We start from the raw sequence: 24,676 nt of genomic DNA, 5'->3' as shown, positions 1-24,676 counted from the left end.
GACTGAGTGTTGTGTTGTATGAAGCAGAGATCATATCATCAGGTTAAAAGCAATGGAGGGCTGGGGGTCTACAGTTCTGAGGGACTGTAGCTGCCCTGTGTTTTCTCTTTGATTTACTTATTTCATTTAGCATTTTTAACACTGCCCTGACACTGTTTTTGATAGTTCAATATAAATAAAATGCTCAATACACGTGTATAATAGTGTTTGATGTTTTTACATTAAGGTTTTAATACCTAACATAATGTAAATTATATGGTTTAGTATAATTACATTGAACAATTTAAGTGATATATGTACACACATACCAATCGTAGGTCAAAACATTGGACATGAAGAGCCGTTTGGGAGCCGAAAGAGTCGTTATTGCTGAACTGAGACAAATGATCCGGTTCACTAAGCAGAACCGGAATTCCCACCACTGCCGGACTGTGGACACACGTGAGGACCAGCTGCTGCTTCCTGGGCGGAGACGCATCTGTGCAAACGGCCGCTTCCTGACGTTTGTTGCCGCCAAAACTTTAAAACAACAAGGGAGCCTGCACCAGCTGCACAGTCCGTTTTAATCAGCAAAAAAAGGTTTTCATTAATTTGCTGGAAATGTCTTTTCATCCGAAGAGACCCTGCCCCGACCCCGACCCCATGAACGACTCCATGGAGAAGGTGATAAAGCGGATATCGATCGAGGGGAACATCGGTGAGTTAATGCGCTTGTTTTGGAACAATTTATATTACAAACTGGCTTAAATCCTAAACTGCAAGCTGACATAACTAACTTGCAAGTAAACACTAAACTTGTCAGTCTGTGTGTAATAGTGGGTGGCTTCAGAAAGGCATTAACCCTTTATCGATACATTTTCTTTTTAAAGGTAACTTACAATTTTAGCGCCAACTGCAAGACTCTTGTCACTGTATATGTATATATAAGTAATAATAGTTAATATACTTGCAGTGCAGTGTGTAACGTTAGCATAGATGTCAAATGCAAATATGACTGAACTTTTAATTTATGCATCCTTTGTGTTCAGCGGCGGGCAAATCCACCTTTGTCCGCCTTTTGGAGCAGGAGAGCGCGGACTGGGAGGTGGTGCCAGAGCCCATCGCCAGGTGGTGCAATGTACAAACAAAAGGCAGCGACTTTGAGGTATGATGCAGTATATTACAGCATTAAGAGGTTAGGGTCTTAAATGACGGGTATTAAAACAAAAGCCAGGCGCCCAAATGATCATTGAAATAGGGTTTTTCTCGCTATAATCATTCCTCCTGTTCATACTGGCCATTAGAAGATCCCTATAATGAATTTGCAATGTAAGTGATGGGGGGGGGGGGCAAAAATCCACAAGCCTCCTCCTGTGCAAAAATGTATCTAAAAGTTTATCTAAAGCTAATATGAAGCATCAACCGTCCAAATCAGTCAAATCAGGTAGATATCTTTCAACATTAGTGATTTTAGTTCCTCTTTTTGTTACTTTACTTCCATCACAGCTTGACAGGGAAATACTGTCAGAGGAAACACAATTGATGCTAAAGAGACTGTAAATGTGGCAGATACCCACTTGATTTGACTAACTCAGACTGCTGAAGCCTCATAAGTTTCAGATCAACTTTTAAATGCATTTTTGCCGAAAATGACTGTGTGAACACACTGTGGATTTTGGCCTCCGTCACTTACACTGAAAGCACATTTGAAGGGGATCTTTTAATAGCCAGTATGAACGGGAGGATTTTCCTCATTACAGTGAGGAAAACCCTCTTTTTAAATGTTCATATGGGTGCCTGACACTGCCCCTAATATCTGGTTTCTTGCCAGTTTGAGGTGAATCTTGGATCTTAGCAGACAATATAAATTAGAGATCAGGTTTCAATGTCCGAAATCTATTTGCCCAAAGTCGACTTTTACTTGCTTCTATACAAATTGTTTTATTTATTAGTGGTTATCAAATAACAACAAAGACTAAAGTTAATTGTCATGTTTAATGAAGTAAATGAAACAGAATAAGGGTGCAGAGTGTCATAGACATTCTTGCATATCGAAAATGGTTTGAACCATCCCCTATATTTCACTGAACACTAAATTTCTTTTGATCAGCCCAGTTTCTTTTAAAATAATGGGATTAGACTCTCTAACCTGATGGCAAATACATTTTTTTTAGACTAATTTCGTCCATTCCAGTCTTCCTGATTTCCCTCTTTTTAATGTTTCTCGTTCTTAAGAGTATTTAAGGCAGAGAAAAACGACACGCTCCACTGATTCCTCTGTTTGACAGTGTTCACATAATCCTGAAGGATGTTTGCTTCAAACGTCACATTACTAGCCTACTCGATTCTTGACTGGCCGACTGCGCCTGCCAATACCCTCCGATCCGTGCAAGGGGAGGGGGGCTATGCTGTGTGCCAGAGAACGAGAACATAATTCGTGATACGACGATGATTGAAAAAAAAATTATTGAAATATATTTTTTTTTTTTTTTTTTTTTTTTTTTTTTTTTTTTTTAACACTGGCCCAAACAGGCAAATGAGTTGCTAGATTTACTAGCCCAACATGGCATTTTACTTGCCCCGGGCAATTGGTCAAGCCTTATTCATTATTGCCCTTGCAGAGGAACATGATCCTCCAATCCTCTCACTGCCACTGATTCAACATGCAGTGTGCTCCTGTTAAGATAACTGTCTGAAAGAGTCTTCATCTGTATTTAGAGTGCAGCTGCCATCTGTCCCTATATATGCACTGGTTACTGCTAGAGCAGCAGCAGCACATACTCAGAGGAACAGATGGTCCCACTCTGGACAGATGAACATGCCATCATAAGGACAAACATCTCTACTTCCCACACAACTGCAGGCCGAGCCTCACCCTCAGCCTCATTTTCAGGGGTTAAATGCTCCCATAAACAGTTTACAGCTGCTGCTGTAGATCTGACATAAAGCAGCACGTTCGTTAAATTAGAGTATGTATTTTGAAGTAGGGCTGCAACGGATGATTCTGCCAATTATTTACTCGATAAATCATTTATTTGATGAAAAAAATAGTGAAAAATTTGCATTCACAAATTCTTGGAGGTCACAACGACGTTTTGTTTTGCCTGATTTAACAGTCTAAAACATATTAATATTATATGTATAATTATATATTAAATTCACTGTCATATGACAACAAAAAAAGCAAATTATGAGAAGCTGGAACCTGAAAATGTTTTGTATTTTTTCATTCAATAATAACTGAAACAATTATTCGATTATCAAAATAGCTGCAGCTCTATTTTAAAGCTCATCATACAATCTTAATTTGAGTAGTTAATCAAGACTGAAAACACATTTCTATTAGAAATGTAAAACAACATTCAGATATCAGTTGAAAATAGATTTTTATCATGTTGAACATGCATTGGCTCTGTATTAAGGATATGTAACTGCATTTATGTAGGCTGGCTGAAACTACCCATTATTTTCATTGTTGATTAATGTTATCCATTAATCTTTTTGGTCTATAAAATGTCAGAAAATAATGAAAAATGCCTGTGATAATCTCCCACAGTCCAAGGTGATGTCTTTAGATGTCGTCTTTTGTCTGACTAACAGTCCAAAAGATATTCGCTGCTTATTAAGATATTCAGTTTACTACCATGAGTGACAAAGAATCATCAAATCCTCACATTGAGAAGCTGAAACCAGCAAATGTTTGGTATTTTTGTGTAAGAAGAAGAAGGAAAAAAAGCAGATTATCAGAATAGTTGTAGTTTTATTTAATTTTTTTCAATCAACCAATTGTTGCAGCTCTGCATTTATGGTATTTTTAACATTATTTTTGCTTTCTAAATCAGTTAACGTGACCAATTTTATGACAAAAAATGGGAAGTTGTCTTTCAGAACTCAATTAGTCGAGTGTGACCAGTTTGAAGAAAAACACTTTTATATTTAAACTGAGTTTTTCTTTCATTAAATCTATAAGTCTTAAATGATCTTTTCTTAAATCCATGATCATAATAATGTAAAGGCAAAACTATTTTCATCTCAAAGATTATTTTCTGCTCTACACTTGTATACTGTAACACACACTGCACTTTATGCTACATTACACACTGTGTAGTAAAGTGTAAAGTGATAGCACAGGGTTATTATCAGAATATACAACTGTTATGAAGTCCTCTAACAAGGCTCCTCGCTCATCTGCCACCACAACTATGAACCATACAGCTACAGTAGTTTGATCCTGCGCCCTCTGCTGATCATTGGACAGAGTTCAGAGAAGCAAGTCTTCACAGATTTTGACCAAATGTCAACTAAGAGTTTTGAAATGTTTGTTTGCAAATGTACAGTAAGCAGGAAGTTGTACCTGCACTAATATAATACAAAGAGTCAGCAAGAATTAATGACAATTTATTACATGAAATGTCGGCTAAGAGTTTTGTATACACAAATCTTCAAGCAGCCACTTCAAATGATGAAATACCAAATTTAACCAATGTCAAACATCTCAATTGCAACAAATGTATTAAACTCAAATTTTAAATCTCATTTACCAGGAGCTGACCACATCTCAGAGGAGTGGAGGGAATGTATTGCAGATGATGTATGAGAAACCGGAGAGGTGGGCCTACACCTTCCAGAGCTACGCCTGCATCAGCCGGGTGCGAGCCCAGATCAGGTCAGCCAACGGGAAGCTCCGAGAGGCTGAGAACCCCGTGCAGTTCTTCGAGCGGTCCATCTACAGTGACAGGTATCAGTGAAATCAGTGAGTTTTGTTTTATGAGAAGGACCATGCTGTTAACTTCCTGACCTCATAGCTCATGACTTTAATTTGAAAATATCTTTTGAAAGATAAGAAAGTAAGTTTATAGTTCATGTTCATTCCTTTCCCTGTGTTCCTCATGTCACAGGTACATCTTTGCAGCCAATCTCTATGAGGGCGAGTGTCTGAATGAGACAGAGTGGTCCGTCTACCAGGACTGGCACGGCTGGCTGCACAGCCAGTTTGGCAAGCATATCGAGCTGGATGGTATCATCTACCTCAGAGCTCCACCGGAGGTAGCCCCCCCCCACCTCTCCAGCTTCTTTTACTGCATTGTTATTCAATCACATCTAGATAAAAAAAAAGGCTTTTGCTTTAGAAATTCACTTTTTATTTTTTACTCTTGACCCCCAAAAAAAGAAGAATTGAAATGTCACTACACAAAGATGTCAATAATTTCCTTCCTCTTGTCGTGTGCAGAGATGTTTAGAGAGGTTGCACCTGAGAGGCAGAGAAGAAGAGCAGGACATCCCCTTGGAGTATTTGGAGAAACTCCACTTCAAGCACGAGAGCTGGCTGCAGCACAAGACCATGACGTGAGCACACGCACGCACACACATGCTAACTTTTATGGCACCAGAAACTGTACTCGTGTTTGTGAGGACAACAGATGTATTTGTGTTACAGTATAGAAGAGTGTGTGGGCATTAGAAAAAGACCCAATTCATGAAGTAACCTGGGGGCAACTTAGTCATCGAAACCGTCTCTCATACATGTGATCTGCATCTCCCCCCATTAATAGAGTTTAGAAATGCATGAGGCCGGAAATGAGTTGTTTCTTTAGTCCATTCATGTGTGTAAGCTTTTCCTTACATAGACAAATGTTTCCTGAAGGATATAACCTAAACATGATGGAAAAAAAAGATGCTGATTCATGGAAATAAATAGTTAAACATCGCTAACAGCATGTCACCTTTGACCCACAGCATGGAGTTTGACTACCTCAGTGACGTGCCAGTCCTGACAATAGATGTGAATGAAGACTTTAAGGGGAATAAAATGAAGTGTGCTGACATGATTGAGAAGGTGAGTAACGAGTTCGATAGTGCTTTAGGATTTGTCTCCATCCAAATATTCCAAAAGGACGTTGATCTCAAATTGAATCAAAAACCCTGTAGATGTTTCCTATAACACTATACTGTTCACTATAAACACTACATCCACCAGCTGGATTACTGGTACTTTGAGTATTTCTATTTTATCTTACTTTATACTTCCACTTTATTACATTTCAGAGGGAAATATTTTACTTTTTTACTTGATTTTCATTTCATTTCTTTGACAGTGAGAATGCTCATTGAGCAACAGAAAGAAACAATGTCACAACACAATACAGAGTAGTTAACAATTCATATTAAGTAAGCTGGGAAAAAAAACAACTTGCAGAGACAGGAAAAGCGAAGTATCGATAACGACAGACAACAGGAAGGCAGCAGAGAACGGCAACCAGTATTCTCATGATCTAATTGTACTTCACATGTATTTTGACACCTGCAGTTTGCAGATTTAATAATTTATCTAAAAATATAATCTGGCATCATTAATAAGGTATTGTTTTACGTAAAACTACCCTACTGCAAGCCCCACCTTGACCAGCTACAACATTTAAATGCTGCTTATATGTTAAGGCATCAATAATGATAATCCTAACTATATGTATAAAATATACCAATGGCAGCACTTCAAAAAGTCTCCAATCTATTAAGTATCTTTTGTCAATTATTGAGCCATAAAAGTCGTGTTTTGTTAAACCAAGTGAAAGAATCTGACAGCTGTAGAAACGTGTTTCAAATACAAATCAACTTGTTTCAAGAACTACAAATGTCAGTATTTTTGAAAGAAGACAGAATAAGAAAAATGACACAAATGATTTTACAAATTTGGTTTGTGTTGGAAACATGTAGAAATGATCTCACCACACTGGCAAACTTTTTCACTTTCACTTTAGGAGAACGAGACTTTTGGGACTTGATAATGGACAAATGTACTTGATAAGATGTTGTTTTTAGCAGTGAGGCGCCTTTCTGCCTCTGATAATACTTAATACTACAATAATATTTTGACTGTAGTAGTATTTTACATTGTGTGAAGAATTTGAATACTTGAGCTTTGATTCCAGCTTATCTTTGTACACTTCTGATGAAGTTGGTCACTACTTAAAATAATAAAAACTCTCACATGTTGCATCAGATGTTTTTTTTTGCACAAACTGACTGGAGCCTTTAAAACATTTGTAAACTGCACTATCATCAGGATCAAACTGGCTGAAATGAGGAATTTAAAATTTGTTAGGTTATATGCACTGAACTGAGTATGATCTGATACTGAGACACACTCTCACACTCTCTCACACACACACAGGTTTCACAAGGAAATGGAAATGAGGCCTGAAGAGTTGCTTAGGTAGTAGTTTCGTGTTGATGGTAAACACAGACGCTTTTCGAGATTCCCCTCCCATTCAAAAGAAACTGGCAAAAAATTAAACCCAGTTGCACACACAATGCTGAACATAAATGACATAACACGGCTTGTTTTTCAGTTAGTGTTGGAACTAAATAAAGGAAATCAAAGTTATGATTGTCACCAGTGTTAGCGTTCACTGCTAATGCTAATCGTTTACCTGTTGTGCTTCTTTTTCAGGTGAAAGAGTTCTTGAGCACCTTGTGAAGACGTAAAGATCACCTGGTGGTGGACAATATAAATGGTGCTCAAAAGAAGGAAAAGTGAAGTATTACTTGTGAAACAATGAAATGCCTCAACATCACAATTCCTCTATAAGATCATTAAAAATGATCAGCAGTTTTTTTTTTATCATCTGTAATATATTTATAAATGCTTTTGTGTGCAAATGATGTGTGTGTTTTTTTTTGGTATTAAAAAATGACAATAAACTTGAAATACTTGAGATCATTTTGAGTTTTGGTTTTTTAATATGTGACCTTCGCTGCTGTTAAAAAAAGTGTCTTGAGAAGAAAGAGCATCTTAGTTAAAAGTTAAAACCAGACACATAAAGTATTGCTCACATAACTTTATGTTTCAGTCATACTGGTCTTCCAGAAGATGTCGCCAGTCCCCATAACAACATTCCAGTCAGCTATTCTTGACTGCTGAGCTTGCCTTTACCTGGTAGCTCCAATAGGATTTGAGTAAAGCTACCTGGAATAGGTGCTTCAACTTTCTCTTATAATGACTTATAATTAGAGATCAGATCAGGATGCATACCGAAGTCAAGCTCCAGGACTTTTTTGGTGCACAATTAAGTAAAAATCATAGTATTTAAAAATCTGCAGTAGTGTAGTTATACGTCCAGTTAATGTTTAAGACTGTATGGCAAAAGCCTAAAATTAATATACCGGCACATGGTGCAATTATCCGTAATTAATGGTCGAATTTGAAGCGCCGGAAAAAAAAAGTAGTGAAACTGTCGGGATTGCGTGCAATTAACTTCACTCAGTAAAGCGCTGCAAATTCCAATGCTCTAGTATGTTTCAAATACTTTAGCAGATCCACTGAAACTATAATCTGCTTCTTTTAAAATGCAAAGTGAACAATGGAGAAACCATTTGTGAATTTAAGGGTTTGGTGCGCCACCCGAGAGCAACTTTATGACCTCCACCCCCCCTCCCGGTGGCGTCACGCAGGAGGAGGGATGGCACTTTAAATATGGAAAAAGACACGCTGCGCTCACACTGAGAGTCTCCACACGCTTCCAGCGGGACACATAACACGAGTCTCTTCTCCCAAGATGTTACCTGGGCACAACCTGAAGGAGTCTAGCACGATATGAGGATTGTGTGTCTTTTTTTTTTTTAAGTTTGTTTTGTAGAGCCGAAGAAATCATTCCAGCGAGATAGCTCCAGCTCATCGACTACTTACTTCTTACTTTTTTATCCACTTGAAAAGCGCGACATCCAGAGTAGGAGAAGATTTTTCCCCAACACAGACTAACAGAGACACTGAGTCTACTGAACATCAGACTGATCAACTTTAAAAGCGAAGCTTGCCACCATGAGTTCCGAAAAGACCAAGTAAGTTTATAATCTCTCTCTTCTTTCCTTGTGAAACTTTACCTTATGGCTTGCAGCTCATACGTCAGAGCGATTTCCTGGCTAGGTAAATAACGCAACAGGTGAAACCCACCAACTAATTTCAAATCGGACGCATTCAGTGTGTTATCCGGTGTCTTTAGAGGATTTTCTCTGCGTAAATCTGGGTTCATCTGGGGTTAATTTGCCATTAGTGACATACCTTTAGTCAAATGCATGTAGACTATTTATTAGGCTACTATCACGTTAGGAAATATTTCATTCATTTGATTAGAGTAATACTCTTGGCCGCCACTGTTGCCGCACCGCTGTGACTACGAACTGCCGGTAATCTATTTTCCAAGAACCTGTCACTATCAATTAAAGAGACGCAGGGAGCGCAGGCCAAGTGGTTGGGATCTTTGTCTTCAATACAACTTTTATGAATAAAGTTGCGAGTATGACTCACAGACCATGTGGTCCGTGAGTTGAAACCCCAAAAAAACAACATTTCAGCGTGTGCGTCCACATTGCGCAATGACGCGCATGCCAGAGCCGCAACAAATCAGGCTTCGGGGGTTACTGTCAGACACGGAAACACACACACGCACGAGTCTACATGCGACAGAAATTCAACTTCATTTGCAGCCAGTGTGAGGTAGTTATAGGTATTAAGGTTTAAAGTATGAGGATATTTACTATGTGGGGCTCAGTCCCTCAGTGTTACTAACTACCCCCTCCCCCCCCTCCTCCAAGCAGCAAGTGAAACCAGTAGATAGCATTGACTCATTTAAATGGCTACAGAAACTGTCAAAACACAAAGCAATTCTTCATTCCTCCGCATCTTTTGTAGAGATTGCGAAACGGGGAAATGTTTTTCTCTTTTAATGTTTGTGACTCTTCCTTCTCGGTGGTAACTGGAATCTTGTGGCGCATGAATGCTCTTTTGTGTTTTGCTGAATGATCTGTGAGCAATCAGACATCCATCCATTTCCTCGTTCATTTAAGTTGAAAATTCCAAAAGTCAAGACGGACCTGAGCAGCAGGCAGCTTAATTGTAATACAATTGGTGCTTAAAAGACACATAATCACCTGATGGCGTGCCACCTTTTGTCATCTCTCTGCTCTACTGTCAGTTTGACGTGCAAACACACAGACTGCTACATCCTGTATTCCATTAATGAGGAAATAAATAACTGAAACAAGTTGTTGAATGATTAATTAGTCGTTCCAAAAAATGAATCTGCATTGATTTAATCTTTGAAATCATTTTACAAGAAGAAAACTCCAAATGTGGTGATTTGCTGCTTTTCTCTTTTTTAAAATCACTGTAAATTGAATATTTTGGGGTTTTTGACTGTTGTTCAGATATCATTTTGGACTGTGGGAAGCTGTAATGCAAATGTTTTATAACCCAACCGATTGATTTAAGATTTATTGAAATAATTGGCAGATTAATTAATAGTGAAAAAAGCCCTAAAAAATATTGCATCACTCACCTCCTGCAGACTTGCAGGTGGCTGTGAAAAGTTCTTACTTGCTTTAAAAGTTGATTATATTTCAACACTGAATTTCATTTATCTGGCTGAATTCATGTTTGACTGCTGGCTCTGTTCCGTATGTAGCGAAATGTTTTACAGCCACCTTTTCCGAGTCTAGCGTCACTTTAAGGCTCATAAATCATCACCGTACTGCGTGTTGCGTTGGCCGTGGCTGGGGGCACCTGTGCTCTCGTTGAACCCTGCTGGTGGGATTGGGTGCGTCATTCTGTTAAAGAGAAGAGATGGGGATGATCCCTGATCCTGAGCAGCTGATCCTGGCTCCTCACGCACCGACAGGTTTATCCAGCCTCATCAGGTCACCATGCAAACAGAAGCAAAATGAGAAGTTCACCCCAGCATGAGATGAATGATGAATGCAGATGGTTTCTCTGACCCTCACTCATCTCTGATTTTTTTTTTTTATTAATCAGGCAGAGGAAGTCATAGCAGGAAATGAAAAAGAAGATCAAGAAGATTTCCTGCATTTACAGTGACGTGAATGAGGATCTTATCTGCCTTATGTTTTTATACACAGACACAAGATATGCATTCAGCCTCTGCTTTGCTTCCTGTTATCTGATTTTAACTTAGGGAATAAGTCATTTAGACTTTGCAGACTATTGCTGAAGAGTAGATTTAAGTTTCTTATCCTCTCCATCTACCTGCTTTAAATATTCAGCCCAAAATTACAATATCCTTTCTGCCTAATCCCACTTTTACATATCAGTCCAATTAATTTTGATTTAGCACTAATTCAAAACAGGAATGCTGAGCTCATCTCACTCCTCCTGCATCCTAGCTGTCTGTGTGCCACCTGTGGGTCTCCCCCCCCCATCCCCCCCCCCCCTCTGAGGCCTCAGTGTGGAGTGATTAACATGGCTCCGTGGACTTGCTATAACCAGCAGTAAACCTGCAACATGAGCTTTCCTCGCTCTCCTGTGTGGCCGACGGTTTTCTGAAGGCGCTCTTTCTGTGTCACATGGCCTGCCTCCATGTACACACACACACACTCACACCATCACTAACAGCTTGGTACCTGTTGCAGAGGTAAATGCTGTAAGACTGAGCTGTGTTCCTGGAAAGCTTTAGGACAATATAAGACCCTGAAGCATACTTTCTGTTGCACATGTTTGTTTTGAAGAATTAATTAAAGAAGAATATGATTCACTGATCATATTCTCAGTTGTATTACTTGAACTGGTGCAAGTATTTCACGAAAGAAAAGAGTGTGACAAAGGTAACTCCCTGAAGCTGGTGGTATTTTCTGTACGCGCTGTCCTGGAGGGAAAGAAGATAGAGTACAAGCAGAGAAGAGAACACGCAAAGAAATCTGGAGCTAAACGATAAGGTGCCTTGTGGGAACTCGACCTTTCTCTTTTTTTTGTGAGCAACAATGGGCAACAAAAGGAGGGTACAGGGGCTAATCGCTGTATTAGCATTGCTTGTAAACTTGGCACCAACCTTGGCCACTCCTCATCACTTGTTTGATCTTGGAGCCGGTAGCTCAACATTACATCTGCTATCAGCGTTATACCTCTATCTCTCTCAAGGCCAGATATGATATCCACTAGGGAAATTCAGATGAGCTCGCAGTGCAATCAGAGGAACATGTTGTATCCTTCCTGACTTTGTTTATTTAGCAGTTTGTGTACACTGCTGGCATCCCCTCATTTTTCGTACTGTGTCATCCTCAGACGGGGATTGTTCAGTGGCAAATGTTAACTGTCCTTATGTTTATTGACATTCTTGATACGCATCCTAAATCAAATATTTATTTTTTTGGTGTTTAGCAAAACACTTTCCATACAGCGGTTGGCCAGATAATCCACGGCAGATGAACCGCTAATTTTATGCTGACACGCGTACACCGTCTCCTCATTACAGAGTGAAAAGAATTGACTTATATATATTTATGCACAGACTATCCAAACTGTCTGTATTTATGTTGAAGCCTCATTGGAAATTAGATAAAACTAGTTATGAATTCCTTATGTAATGAAATTGCAGCCTCTGTTTTTCTTTTCTTTTTGTAGTTAGAAGTGGGTGTGTTGTTTGCTCCATATCTGTTTTTGGCATAAATATATTCCTAAATTGAGAATTGCAATATGTTGTGGCCTAAACCACTTTTCATGGCCTGGATTAGTCCACACTTTGCTGGACTGGAGGAGCCACATTCCTAAAACCTTCCCGGAAGGTTCAGGCTTGATGATCAAAGGAAAGTCCAAGTCATGTAGCCAAGGAAGATGTCTCTGGCCTCGTTGGGACCTGGAAGTAAACATGTGGCCGTCTGAGTGCATTTGAAACCCCAGTATGACTGTCAGTCTTATAACGCAGGTCCATCTTACTGTGTAAACAGTGTTGTGCAATTTATATGTGCAATCACAGAGAAAAAAGGAGCCGGTTTTAAAAATATATTCATGTTGTGTGCAGCAGAGTAGGTGGATTGTTGTATGTGGGTGATAGCTTTAGAAATGCTGATGCACTTAAGGCAAGACAACTCATTTCGCAATATTGCCATGCAGTTTTACATAATGTTTTTAAATAACTCCTGCTTCTATTTTCATACAAAAATATCACATTCCAACCCAAAAACAAAAGAATGTGGCGATTGTCTTGGTATTGCTCTCATTGTAACATGTGGTTTGTCTGTACTCTTTTGTTGTTGTGCCACAACTGGAGGCTGACGCGTCCAAAATAAGAGAGAAATGGTTTGTCGGGCTGTTATTCAGAGATTATGTTGCTGAATAGCAGTCATTATCAGGATTGTGTTTCATGGTAACCCAAATTTGACTCTATTGGGCATAAAATTGGGCTTTGAATGAAAACATTTCATTGGTTATTCGCCTCAGGGCTGAAAATGACACCGCTTAATCCAATCCAAATGAATTCATATCCAAATTAATTAGACTACAAATTGAGGATGTTTTTTTGATGGGAAAGGTTGTGGATAATATGGCTCAACATTATGAGCTGTACTTGGATCCATGTGTGTAGTAGCAAACATTTTGCAATCTGCCTAATGTGGTGATTTTTATTATTTTTCTCTTTTGCATTGTAGGATGGAAGATGAAGCAGTCTTGGACAGAGGAGCGTCCTTTGTCAAGCATGTCTGTGATGAAGAGGAAGTAGAAGGTAAGAGCAGTGATGAATACCTGTATGTTATCTAGCTGATGGACACGTTCAACCATTCTTTTCATAAATGTCCCCGTCTGTCAACACACACGCACACATATACCCACCGCATTGTATTTCATCCCATGATGTTCTCCGACCAGGTTAAAATGGGAGTTTCCCTCTAGTATCAGCACAGAATTAGACTTACAAGATGAGTAATATCCACTGAAGCTAACGTTTCTGTACAGGAAGATGTTTCTTCAAGTGTTCTAATCCTGTCCAGTGCTGGCTGTCAGCTAAAGCCACAAAAGAATTTATCTGGAGACGCCCACATGGATTTACCGAGACATTCACTTGTTTCACAAACCAACACTTAAGGGTGCACACAAAGAGAACCACGTCAGAGTTTTTGGCATTATGTCAGGCTGTTTTTTTGTGTATTCAGTAGTAGCTGCAAGACCCTTTGCTTGCCTGAATGGGAATATGGTGGAAGTGAGTTGTTTATTGTGCACCTCAGGTGTACTTGGCTTCTACTAGGAAGCAGGACTGACCACAGTGAAGTATGAAAGATATCATTAAAACCCACAATACATGTTAATGGAATTCATGGTTAAATGGAAAAATACATGGTTGCCTCAAAGCTAACTTTGTCAGTCAATCCCAGTAAGAGTTTTTTCTCTCCCTCTCTTTCTCTATAATTACTTCCTGGAGACATTAAGTCATCATTTCCTGCATGAGCTGCTGTGTAGGAAGTAGTTGGCATTAATTTAATTTTGCAGCGTGACTGACTGACAACATACTATATCTCTTCCTGATTGGGAAATAAGCAACCACCAATTATCTCTGAACAGTTTCAACTTTGGCGCAAGCTAAACATGATGCGTCAAAGAAGCCTCATGATAAGCAAACATTTCATATCTCACCTCATCACTGTAGATCAACCAGTCCCTCCAGAGATGTTGATTACCAGCATGGAGGATTAATGTGATTTTTTTTTTTTTTTTTTTTTTTTTTTTTCTCCTTTTTAACTGCAGAGTATAATCTGACTTGCATTCCTTGTATTGTGTTGTGGCAGGTCACCACACTGTATACATTGGTGTGCATGTTCCCAAGAGCTACCACCGGAGGAGACGCCACAGACGCAAGTCGAGCCACAAGGAGAAGCGGGAACGACCCGAACAGAGTACAGAAGGATACAAGTCGGATGGGGAGAACGCGGATGAATCCACTGCAAATGTCCTCAAACCTCTCAGTGAGTTCTGATGAAACTAACTAATCCTCACACTCAGTAAAAGCAGCCGTGTATAGAATATAAGTTTTGGGTCCCACATTAATAATGGATAAATTACTATTAATGTTAGTTAAGTCAGTTGGGTGAAGTCCAGCAGCACACTGCAAATCACAGCCTACAGGATATCAGTGCTTAAGGAGGTAGTCATTCAAATAGAACAGGGAGGGCTGGATGGGGAAGCAGCCAAGAAAGCAAAAAAAACAAAACAAAACAAAAACCAACTCAACAGAATTAATGGAACAAGGGAATGGGAACACGTTTAATACTAAGCTGGAAACGATGGATTGTCTTAAAGTGTGTAAAGTAAATACAAGAGGGGTATTATCTGTCACCTTGATGATTAAGACTGTACTTTGAGGGATTTGTGGGAGAGGATTCTCAGAAGCTAAAAACTAGGTAGATGGTGGGGGGGTGAGTAGTAAAGCAGAAAGGGCAGCACACACACACACACACACGGCAAAATATCAAGATGTTACACAAGCTATTGCTGTGTAATAGCTTGTGTAACGTCTTATTGCTGAATTACATGTCGACCTAATAAAATTTCAGTACTGACAAGTGCAAAGAAAGAACACATAAAGGTCAAATTTGTGAAATTATCTGTCAAAGTGGTAATCTGAAGTGACAAAAGCAGGATCTACCAACAGCACTAAATAAATGTTAGTCTGCAATGTGGATGGTGATGCAAAATGCACATTAAGAATGTCATAAAGATTGTTGTCAATCTCTAGAGTCTTCTTCCGGCTGTAAAGCACACCAGATGTCCTTCTTTATATAGAAGCTTAGAAAAGTGGCATGGTAGAACCATTAATCCCAAGATCATTTTCTAGAGCAGGAGGAATTCTAAATCCAAAAGTCTTTATAGGTCAGTCTTAGCCCGTATATCTCCTGAATGTATGAGAACAGACATTTTTTCTATGTAGTAATACAGGTGGGAAAGAATTAAACCAAGAGCCTTTATGATTTATCATCAGTGTACAGTAGGTGAGCCATTTAATTGTATGGGAATCTTCATGTTGTATCTCTAAGCCCTGATGAAGGGTCTGTACTACCAGACAAACCTCTTAGGTAGGTAATTTTTTTAAGAGCACCCAACATTACAGTCTGGTTAAAAGCTGTTTGTAAGACACACAATTATCATTCACAGTACTGGAATTCACCTAAAAATGGCACAGCCTGGAAACTGGCATAATGGGAGGGTGTTTACGCTTTACTACTGCTGGTGGAGGTAACCATTAAGGTATCAAAATAGGTTTGAGATGAGAAAAGGAAGGGATTTGCCTCCCAACTCATCACGGCATGTGTAGACAATAAGATTCCAAACTGAAGCAATTGTTGCAATCACTTGCAGCCCCTACCAGCCAATTGTCAGCAGTCAACGGTGCTGTAAAATAGGTTTTTCAACAATTGTGGTCCTTGAGCATACAGTCATAAATGTGCACAAAATGTATTAGGCTGATGGGTCCAATAGTATGTGAGATTAGCTGTGGACAGTTAAACACACACACACACACACCAATACACAACCCCTCCGGGCTTACACCTGGCGGAGATAATGATAGACTAATGGCAAAACCACCACTGCAAATGCTTCACACAAGAGTTCAAAGACACAAAGTGTGTATTAAGCAATAGGCATTTTTTTGGTGGAGATACAGTAGATAAATCTTAAGGTGAATGCTGTGGGAACATAGTTTTCAGCAACACCCATAGATGAAGTAACTGCTAGTGTAGCAGATACATCATGAAACCATGAGGCATGCCAAAATAGTTTCTCAGGCTAAGAGGGGGATGCTGGATCCACTTGGGTGACCTCAGAGACAGAAGCACGTAGTTTGAAAAAATAAATGAAATATGGGCGTATGATTCAAAAATGAATATTTGCAAAAATCAAATCATCAAGGAGAACTTCAAATAGATTGGGAGTTTAGAAATAGGAGGACACTGTGTGGTACAGATCAGGGTGGGGTTGCAGTATCGAGAATCAGGAGTATCAGGAGGAATTTATCAACTTTTTTTTTTTTTTTTTCCTTAATATTTGCAGCAACTGTTACAACCTGGTATCACGACATATAACTGTTCACTCAACATTGATTCAGGGTGGGGCTGCAGTATTGAGCATCAGGAGTATCAGGAGGAATTTATCAACTTTTTTTTTTTTTCTTAATATTTGCAGCAACTGTTACAACCTGGTATCATGACATATAACTGTTCACTCAACATTTATTCAGGACTTCAATCACACAAAGGTCTGTTTTCACAAATCGGATCCAGATCAGTACAGATGAGGGGGGCCTTGTAGACGCCTCCACATCATTTGTGTGGTAACAGTTGGTTAAAAGCTCTGTAATGGGCAGAATTAGTCAGGATTTTAATAAAACAGCATGAAAAGGTGATAATAATGTAAGAAATGAAGCATTATCATATCAAACAGGAATAAAATGTAATCCTTCACACCTTAGATTCATTTACCCGCCTACTATACGATCATACCTTTTGTTGATCATGCCAGCGCCACATTAAGCTGTCAGTTCGCAACCTCTACACTGCAGACAACCACTTGAGTAATCCCCTCATGCTGCTAGCTCCTCTGACGTTGTAATCCTCCTTTGTTGCACCTCATGCTCAGATGTAAACCAGCCTGTGTGCTTAGTCATCCAAAGGTGCCATGATATGATAAGAGTTTTGCTCACATTAATCTCTGTCTGAATGTTGTAGGCCCTATCTGATTACTGTACCAGTCATGCAAAGTTTGAGTGTTTAGCTACACACTGTAGTCCTGTAACCATAGTAAAAGTAAAATTTCATTGTCATAGTACTTTTCTATCAATTACTGCCTTTTCCAATAGTTACACATCCCTTATGCGGTAATGGAAGAACCATCAAAAAAAAAGATTATTTGCTGATTTGATAACAGCTTTACAACTATCTACTGCTCTATTAACCAGAACAGTAGCGGTGAATATCGCGTAGCTCGTCATAAATTGTGACTTCAAGGTCAGTGGCACTCCGAAGCTATCGGCATTAAAGATATGGCCTGTTCCATAATGACCTCTCCAAATCTTTGGGGTCTTAAATTAGTGCCCTTCATTAACCCTGTAGCATTTTATGTGTTTAGTACAAACATGGCAACATGTGTGTAAATGCAAATAATGATGATGTTCATCCATCAGACTGTAAGTCAGGCGGCGGCGGTGGCAGGACAGAAGTTGAACCAAACTAAACACAGGAGTTGGTTTTTAACTGAACTGTGGTAACTTTAAATGCTACCCCCCTATCTCTCTCTCACACACACACACACATGGCCACAGACTCCAACTTCTTTCTCATCCTGTTGTATCTCTGTAGAAGATCTGAACAGTAAACAGTCCTGTAAGGTTGAACGAGAGGGCAGACTCAACTGTATGATGAGGCTAGAGCCACTGTTGGGATAAACATTTTTCTCCTGTTGAGCAGTAAACCACTTCAGTGACCCCCTGCAAAGATTTTCATATTAGCTTTTTGCCCTTTATTTAATAAGAGGGCATGTTGCCTCTTGCTGTTGCCCTACAACTTGCCTTTACCCTTCTCCTGTCCCTGCTTCCAACCCCAGCTCATTACGAATAACTGCGGAGCATAATGGATTTGTATTGGCATGTGTATTTAAGGTTTGAAGTGATAAGAGTTCCCTAATGGCAGCATGTGTGCAAAGGACATGTTGAGGAATTGTGTAAATATACACATCATGCAAGATGACTGTCAAAATTTAATGCGTGGGTAGCGTTCAGGCTGACATGTGCCAACAACAAAGCCCCAACTCAAAACACACACACACACACTCCTTGACAGTGCATACAGAGCTCTCCACTTGTTGGATTTTCCGCTGTTTTGCCCTCCATCCAAATCCCCGTAATCCTATTGATTCTGGCAAACCCTGTGGAGCTGTCCACTTAAAAGTTGTGTGTAACCACAACAAAGGCCTGGTTTTCATTGATAACACCAGTTGTGAGACTTAAGAGGTGAATGGTGTTGTGTACACCATGTGGCGTCAGGAAGTGTCACGTTAAAAGTCAAGTTCTGCAAGTAAGACAGCCAGCAAAAGGACAAACCTATTGGAGGAAAACTGAACAATCTGTTGTGTTTCTGTTTTGGGTCATTGTCGGATGACATTGATGTCTGTACTGCGCAATAATGCTGATATACGAGATGAGGAGACGCAAGGAGTTCTGTATCCTAAAGCTGTTTTCTAAGACATAGACCTTGACCTTCATGTAGCTTAACTGTTGTTATATTTTCTGCCTACAGTCGAAGAGTTCCCACTGTACTATTTTTAAAAACAAGCATCCTAAATTAAGCTCAGTGCGCAATGTCTTAGGATTAAAAGGTGAGAAGAACTGTTACGTTGTTGAGGAATTCACCTGTAGAACTGCAACTGGTACAAGTGAAATCTGCAAAAATAGCCTCCTGTGACTTACCGCCTGACTTTCACTGTCGCATCACTTCAGAGTTGCACAACTTTCCTAGAAGTAACTACAAGAATAAAAAGTCTGACAATGGATAATCCATTATATACAGCATAATAAAACATTGAGGCTCTCCCTATTGTTATATAAGTGGGACTTTTATCAGGGTTCCAGACATGGAGATGAGGTTGTCACTATATCTTTGTATGTCTATAATCTCTGAAAAGTGGAGAGCATCAGGAAGATAAACATTTAAGTGATGCATACCAGTATTCACAGATCAGTTAAACAATCTTGACACACCCTCCATCACAACATCTGATCACAAATACTTAGAAGGAAGTAAAAGTTATATGCCAAGGCAAAGTTCTTCCTCCTTTGAGGGCGTGTTGCCAAAGTCTTTTCTTCTGGTTCGAACACAAGTGATCTATTCATGGGTTCAAGCTGGTCAACAGACTTCGGTCTTACTGCTTAGAGAGGCTGTTTTTATCTTCCCTGCAGATCAAGATGGTCAAAAAGTAACTCTCATGTAAAGATGCCTGCATTGTCTTTATGTATCTACCTCATTGTTTGTTCAAAACACAGCTTTTGATCTGCCGACTATGACTCAGATTATTCAACTTGCTTGAGGTTATTTTAAAGGCTAATAGAGAATGTTGCTCATTGTTCTCTTTCAGTATAACATGACCTTTATGGCCATGTTTTCCTGAATAGTTAATCACTGTTGAATCATTGTTAAATTATTCTTGAGACAATAAAATCCATTGTTGTGACTGTCGGTAGTGCTAGTGAGATACTGTCTAAATATTTGACTTTTTCATGTACTTACTTGCAGAGGTGATGAGTGTTGTATGTAACACTACTCAAGAAACCCTATAAATATATAGCAGTGTGAAGCTGAACTATATCTCAAGGGTTCAATTTTGACAGCCAGATTCAAGTCTGGGGAAACACCCTCTGTGTTTGAGCCTGATAGATGTGTCAGGGCAATCACTGAATCAGAGTGTTTACATGATGACATGACTTCATGAACAACTATTCAGACTGTGTTATACATAAGAAATCAATCAAGATTCTGAAACCGGATGGCTTATTTCCTGCCTCAGGTTTATTCATGCACATGCATTGGTCCATAACTTGCTTCTTTCTCTCCTCAGTTTCTCCAGCAGAAAGGATCAGGTTTATCCTGGGAGAGGAGGACGATGGCCCCCCACCTCCTCAGCTTTTCACCGAGCTGGACGAGCTGCTGGCTGTGGACGGGCAGGAGATGGAGTGGAAGGAGACTGCCAGGTGAGCCACAAAGCCAAATGTCTTTTTTTAAAGTCAATCAAGCGTGCAATCTGTCACCCCACCTCCAACTTTATCTCTTGTGTTCACAATGAGTAACGATGCCCGAGGTCGTTCACAGTCAGGTGTCACTCTAAGGATGACCAAATTTGAGGAACTTTTACATTAAAAGCAGTAGGCAGTGTTTATGCACGGGTCAAATATTTCCTGCTACACAATGGTGCAGTCAGCGAAACACAATCCCTCAGGAATAATCGTGTTTTGTGTGCGTAGGGAAATAGGCCGTACTTCAGTGAACTCCCAGTCTGCACTTATCAGATTGAGATCTCTAGTACCTGCTCTGTGAGACCAGGAAAAGGCAGAAACTCCCACATGGTCAGAACAAGAATGAGTGTTACAAGTAGGTCTGGAGCACATGAAATAAGGGCATCAAAATGTGGATATCCATTAAACTGTTTAATGGTTCCTTATGTTAATGTGCAAAGTGGCCTTTTATGTAGTTCTGTAAGAATATATTGCAGATAAAAAAGTTAAATGTTGGTCATTCAGGTTATATGAGATGCATGAAAAATAGGAAATATTTAAAAAGCAACAAAAAAGGCATCAAAATGCCTAAAATTGTTTGTCAATCACATTTCTGGTGATTAAGTTGTATCTTCATAGCATTCTTTTTGCCTTTCTTGGACTTTACAGACTAGTGATAAGTGTTTCTTTTTTATTGCAAGTACTTATAACTTTTGTTCTGTTTTTGGAAGTGAAACTGGGGGGTTTACATGAAGGGGAAGTTAAATGAACTCCTTGAGGTCGATGGTGTCTCTTTGGCCACGCTGCCCCTCCCAATAAGACGGCTGGTCACAGACGTGTGGACCATAGCCAGAGGGATACTCTATCCCCAGAGGAAACCCCATCCTCAGGCCTCAGGAGAATGGCTCTTTTGTAGTGGTGACATGTGAGGCATGATTATTAAAAAGAATCCTTGTCCCCAGTCTTTCCTTCAAGGCTAAGCTTATCCGTAGTAACCAAGTCTCGTTTTGCAAGATTTAGACATGTGTGGTCTGACTGTCGCCCTTCCAGCATGTCATATATTTCCTCAACTCTAGTGACTTATTTTTTATTTCTACACCGTCCTGCATCCCCTATTCTGGCCTTGCAAACTGTGACCAATTGACAACACAGTGGGGTTGTTTTGTAAAGAAAAGAGAACCCATCTCGGCGCCTTTTGTTTGCTGCCCGTATTTGTTAAGAAACTTATAAAGCTACTGTTATATACTTTTTATTTATACTCTGCAGTGAGCTTTTACTTTCAGGAAGATGTCTGAAAGAGAGAGGGGGGGAAAAAATGATTATACACACTCTGGCATCTGGGCTTTTTCAAGAACACCAAGTTTACTGGCAAGGTCCAACACAGCAGTACCAGTCCAGAACTATAAAAACCAACTAAACTCTCTCTCTCCGTCCGTGTCTTTTGTCATGCTCGGCTCAGATGGATCAAGTTTGAGGAAAAAGTGGAGAAAGGCGGCGAGCGCTGGAGTAAGCCTCACGTGGCCACGCTGTCCTTACATAGCTTGATGGAGCTCAAAACGTGCATCGAGAAGGGCACAATCATGCTGGACCTGGAGGCCTCCACATTGCCACAGGTTGTCGGTAAGTGTGTTTGACTATACCCCGAATTCCAACACACTCTTGAAGGTAACCAAAAAACTTGAGGATGACTCGATTTTTTTGTTGTCCTTCTAACAGAGATGATCACCGACAGCCAGATTGAGACTGGTCAGTTGAAGGCAGAGCTGAAGGAGAAGGTCATGTACACGCTGCTACGGAAGCATCGCCACCAGACCAAGAAGTCCAACTTGCGCTCCCTTGCAGACATTGGCAAGAGTGTTTCCAGTGCAAGTAGGCTGTTTTCCAACCAGGAAAATGGTAAAAAAAAGCCTTCATTTTTTTATCACTCCAAACCCATACACTCACTTTCATTCTTTGCCTTCCGATTTCTTATTTCTTAAATCCATTCTGACGCTATCTACTGTTGCTATTTTTCCCTTTCCTAATACAAACTCTCACTTATTTTCCTTCTTGTCCTTTTCTCCTCTTTTCCTCTTCAACCTTCTTTTCCTTCTCTTTGGGTTTGACTTCCTGCACCCGGGGGCGTTATAGCACGCAACCCCGTTGAGCCCCCTGTGCCTTGTGTAACCCCACAAGACTCAGAGGAACCATGCGAGGTCATGAGGAGCTCCAGCATGGGATACCTCTGTAAGTGAGGTCACAGCTTGCATGGAGATCCACAAATATGAGTTGAGCCAAAAATCAGAAAACTGTTGAATTCCCCTTTCCTTCCACTGATATAACAAGTGTGTTTATTTGTGCTACAAACGGAAGTAAATCAGTGTAGGAACAAAAATAGAATAGCTTCATTTAATAACTCTTAATGGACTTAACCAAATATTTTTTTGGTCACAAAAAGTTAAACTATTGTAGACTCTGTCCTCTTAACATAGTCAGCAGCAGTGACTGAGTAAATGGGCCGTATCGAAGTTCCAAAGTTTACATTCTCACTTATTTGCCCCTAGTTGCTGAAGCATGTTTCTGCAGACGTGTAAGAAGCAAACCTAAGACGGCCTCTCTCTCTGGAGTGCCTGAATGAATGACCATCTGGCATTAGTCCTAAAGCTTAAGCCTTGCCACATTTAGCTAGGTCCTGATGTTTCTGGCTCTCTTCATCTACTTTCTTTTCTGGGATTTGTCTTCCCTCACAGCCAAAAATGTCTAATTGGAAGCTCTGCGGTCTTGCCAGCCTTCTTAAGACCCTAACAGTGTCTTACCTTTCTGCAGGTAGCCCAACTACTGCCCATCGAAACCTCACCTCCAACAGCCTGAGCGACTTCTCTGACAAACCAGAGAAGGATCAGGTAAATATATTTGTCTCTCCCCGTGTTATTGCATTGGAAACAAGAATTGCTTTGAGCTTTGCAAGAGATTCTGCAGCCTAACAGACAACTCTTAAGGTCAACATTCACAAAGCAGCACTATGCAGGGTCATGTGTTGGGCCGTATGTATGCATGAGCTTGTGAGCCTCACACACTGATAGATAAGATCCCTGGCTCTCTCTGCTCTGTACAACAAAAGCTCACTGTCTCCCATTTTTTTGTTGTGTGGGTTTCTATCATCTACACATGCAGTTTCTCTCTCTGTCATGACTCATGATTGAGTGGCTAACTTGTAAATTTGCGGTGTGGTTTACAGAAACACTGCACAGAGATAAAAGATCACAGGAGCAGTTAAACTGTAACAAATGGAATTACGCTCCAGCAACAGTTAATGAAACTGGATTTGTCACAATGGCCTGGCCTTTGACATAACAGCAAGGTCTTAGTTAATCATCTCCCTGCAAGTTTTTTTTTTTCTGTCATCCACAGCATGGTTGTATATTCCTTTGCTAAATGCAAAATAAGTGTAAAAATGTGTGTGACTTTACAAGTTAGTTGTTAAGTGTAAGACACTCTAGTAAAGCGCGTTTATTAGGTGGCATAAAGTCAAGCTGTTGTACAGCACATAATTGTAGGAAAGGGCGTGTACTACCTGTTCTTACGTGCATATAGAGACAGTAAAAACACCATGTCAGTCTCCCAGTCTTGTTATAGCTACATTTTAATCAGCATATTTATTTAAAATGTCACATTTATCATTGATCATAACGCCTGTGACTGAGAAAAGGAGCAAGAGTTTATTGTTACAATGCTGCCTGATGTTTTCATACAGACTCTGACCTCATTTCTTCTTTCATACTAGCTGAAGAATAAGTTCATGAAAAAATTGCCCCGAGATGCCGAGGCATCAAACGTGCTGGTTGGAGAGGTAGATTTCCTGGAAACTCCCTTTGTGGCGTTTGTTCGTCTGCAGCACGCCGTCATGCTTGGGGCTCTCACCGAGGTCCCCGTGCCCACAAGGTAGACACAAATGCTGCATCATTAACTGTAAAAAGATTACAGGCGCTCATGCTGGAGACACAGATTTCATTGATAACTTTTCCTCTCATTTTCTCGTTGTTACCTAGATTTCTCTTTGTGCTGCTGGGCCCCAAAGGTAAAGCAAAGTCCTACCATGAGATTGGAAGAGCCATTGCCACACTGATGTCAGATGAGGTACGTTATGATCACGTTATGTCATATTTGTCCAACATTTACTTTCG

The 24,676-nt window shown here is 40.0% G+C and overlaps 2 protein-coding genes across 3 annotated transcripts in view; both read left to right on the top strand.

Annotated features, from left to right (window-relative positions):
* Window positions 1-425: 425 nt before the first annotated feature.
* dck (deoxycytidine kinase) lies at window positions 426-7,694 on the top strand. The gene is made up of 7 exons (XM_067574718.1): window positions 426-697; window positions 1,029-1,144; window positions 4,524-4,717; window positions 4,878-5,025; window positions 5,210-5,325; window positions 5,716-5,815; window positions 7,430-7,694. The coding sequence occupies exons 1-7, from the start codon at window positions 601-603 to the stop codon at window positions 7,454-7,456; spliced, it is 798 nt and encodes a 265-aa protein (XP_067430819.1). The 5' UTR covers window positions 426-600; the 3' UTR covers window positions 7,457-7,694.
* A 666-nt stretch (window positions 7,695-8,360) lies between these two features.
* LOC137170584 (electrogenic sodium bicarbonate cotransporter 1-like) overlaps window positions 8,361-24,676 on the top strand; it is a 32,634-nt gene continuing 16,318 nt past the window's right edge. Inside the window, exons 1-10 of one of the 2 annotated variants that reach the window (XM_067574054.1) lie at window positions 8,361-8,817; window positions 13,414-13,487; window positions 14,545-14,721; window positions 20,360-20,492; window positions 21,973-22,133; window positions 22,230-22,409; window positions 22,644-22,739; window positions 23,319-23,395; window positions 24,277-24,434; window positions 24,542-24,629. In XM_067574054.1, the coding sequence (XP_067430155.1) occupies window positions 8,798-8,817; window positions 13,414-13,487; window positions 14,545-14,721; window positions 20,360-20,492; window positions 21,973-22,133; window positions 22,230-22,409; window positions 22,644-22,739; window positions 23,319-23,395; window positions 24,277-24,434; window positions 24,542-24,629 (1,164 nt within the window). In that variant the 5' untranslated portion in view covers window positions 8,361-8,797. The remainder of the gene's footprint in view (window positions 8,818-13,413; window positions 13,488-14,544; window positions 14,722-20,359; window positions 20,493-21,972; window positions 22,134-22,229; window positions 22,410-22,643; window positions 22,740-23,318; window positions 23,396-24,276; window positions 24,435-24,541; window positions 24,630-24,676) is intronic. The other variant, XM_067574053.1, reaches the window with a different exon arrangement.

Source organism: Thunnus thynnus, chromosome 19, assembly GCF_963924715.1.
Source record: "Thunnus thynnus chromosome 19, fThuThy2.1, whole genome shotgun sequence".
Classification (NCBI taxonomy): Eukaryota; Metazoa; Chordata; class Actinopteri; order Scombriformes; family Scombridae; genus Thunnus; species Thunnus thynnus.
This window is presented reverse-complemented; position numbering and strand designations above follow the sequence as displayed.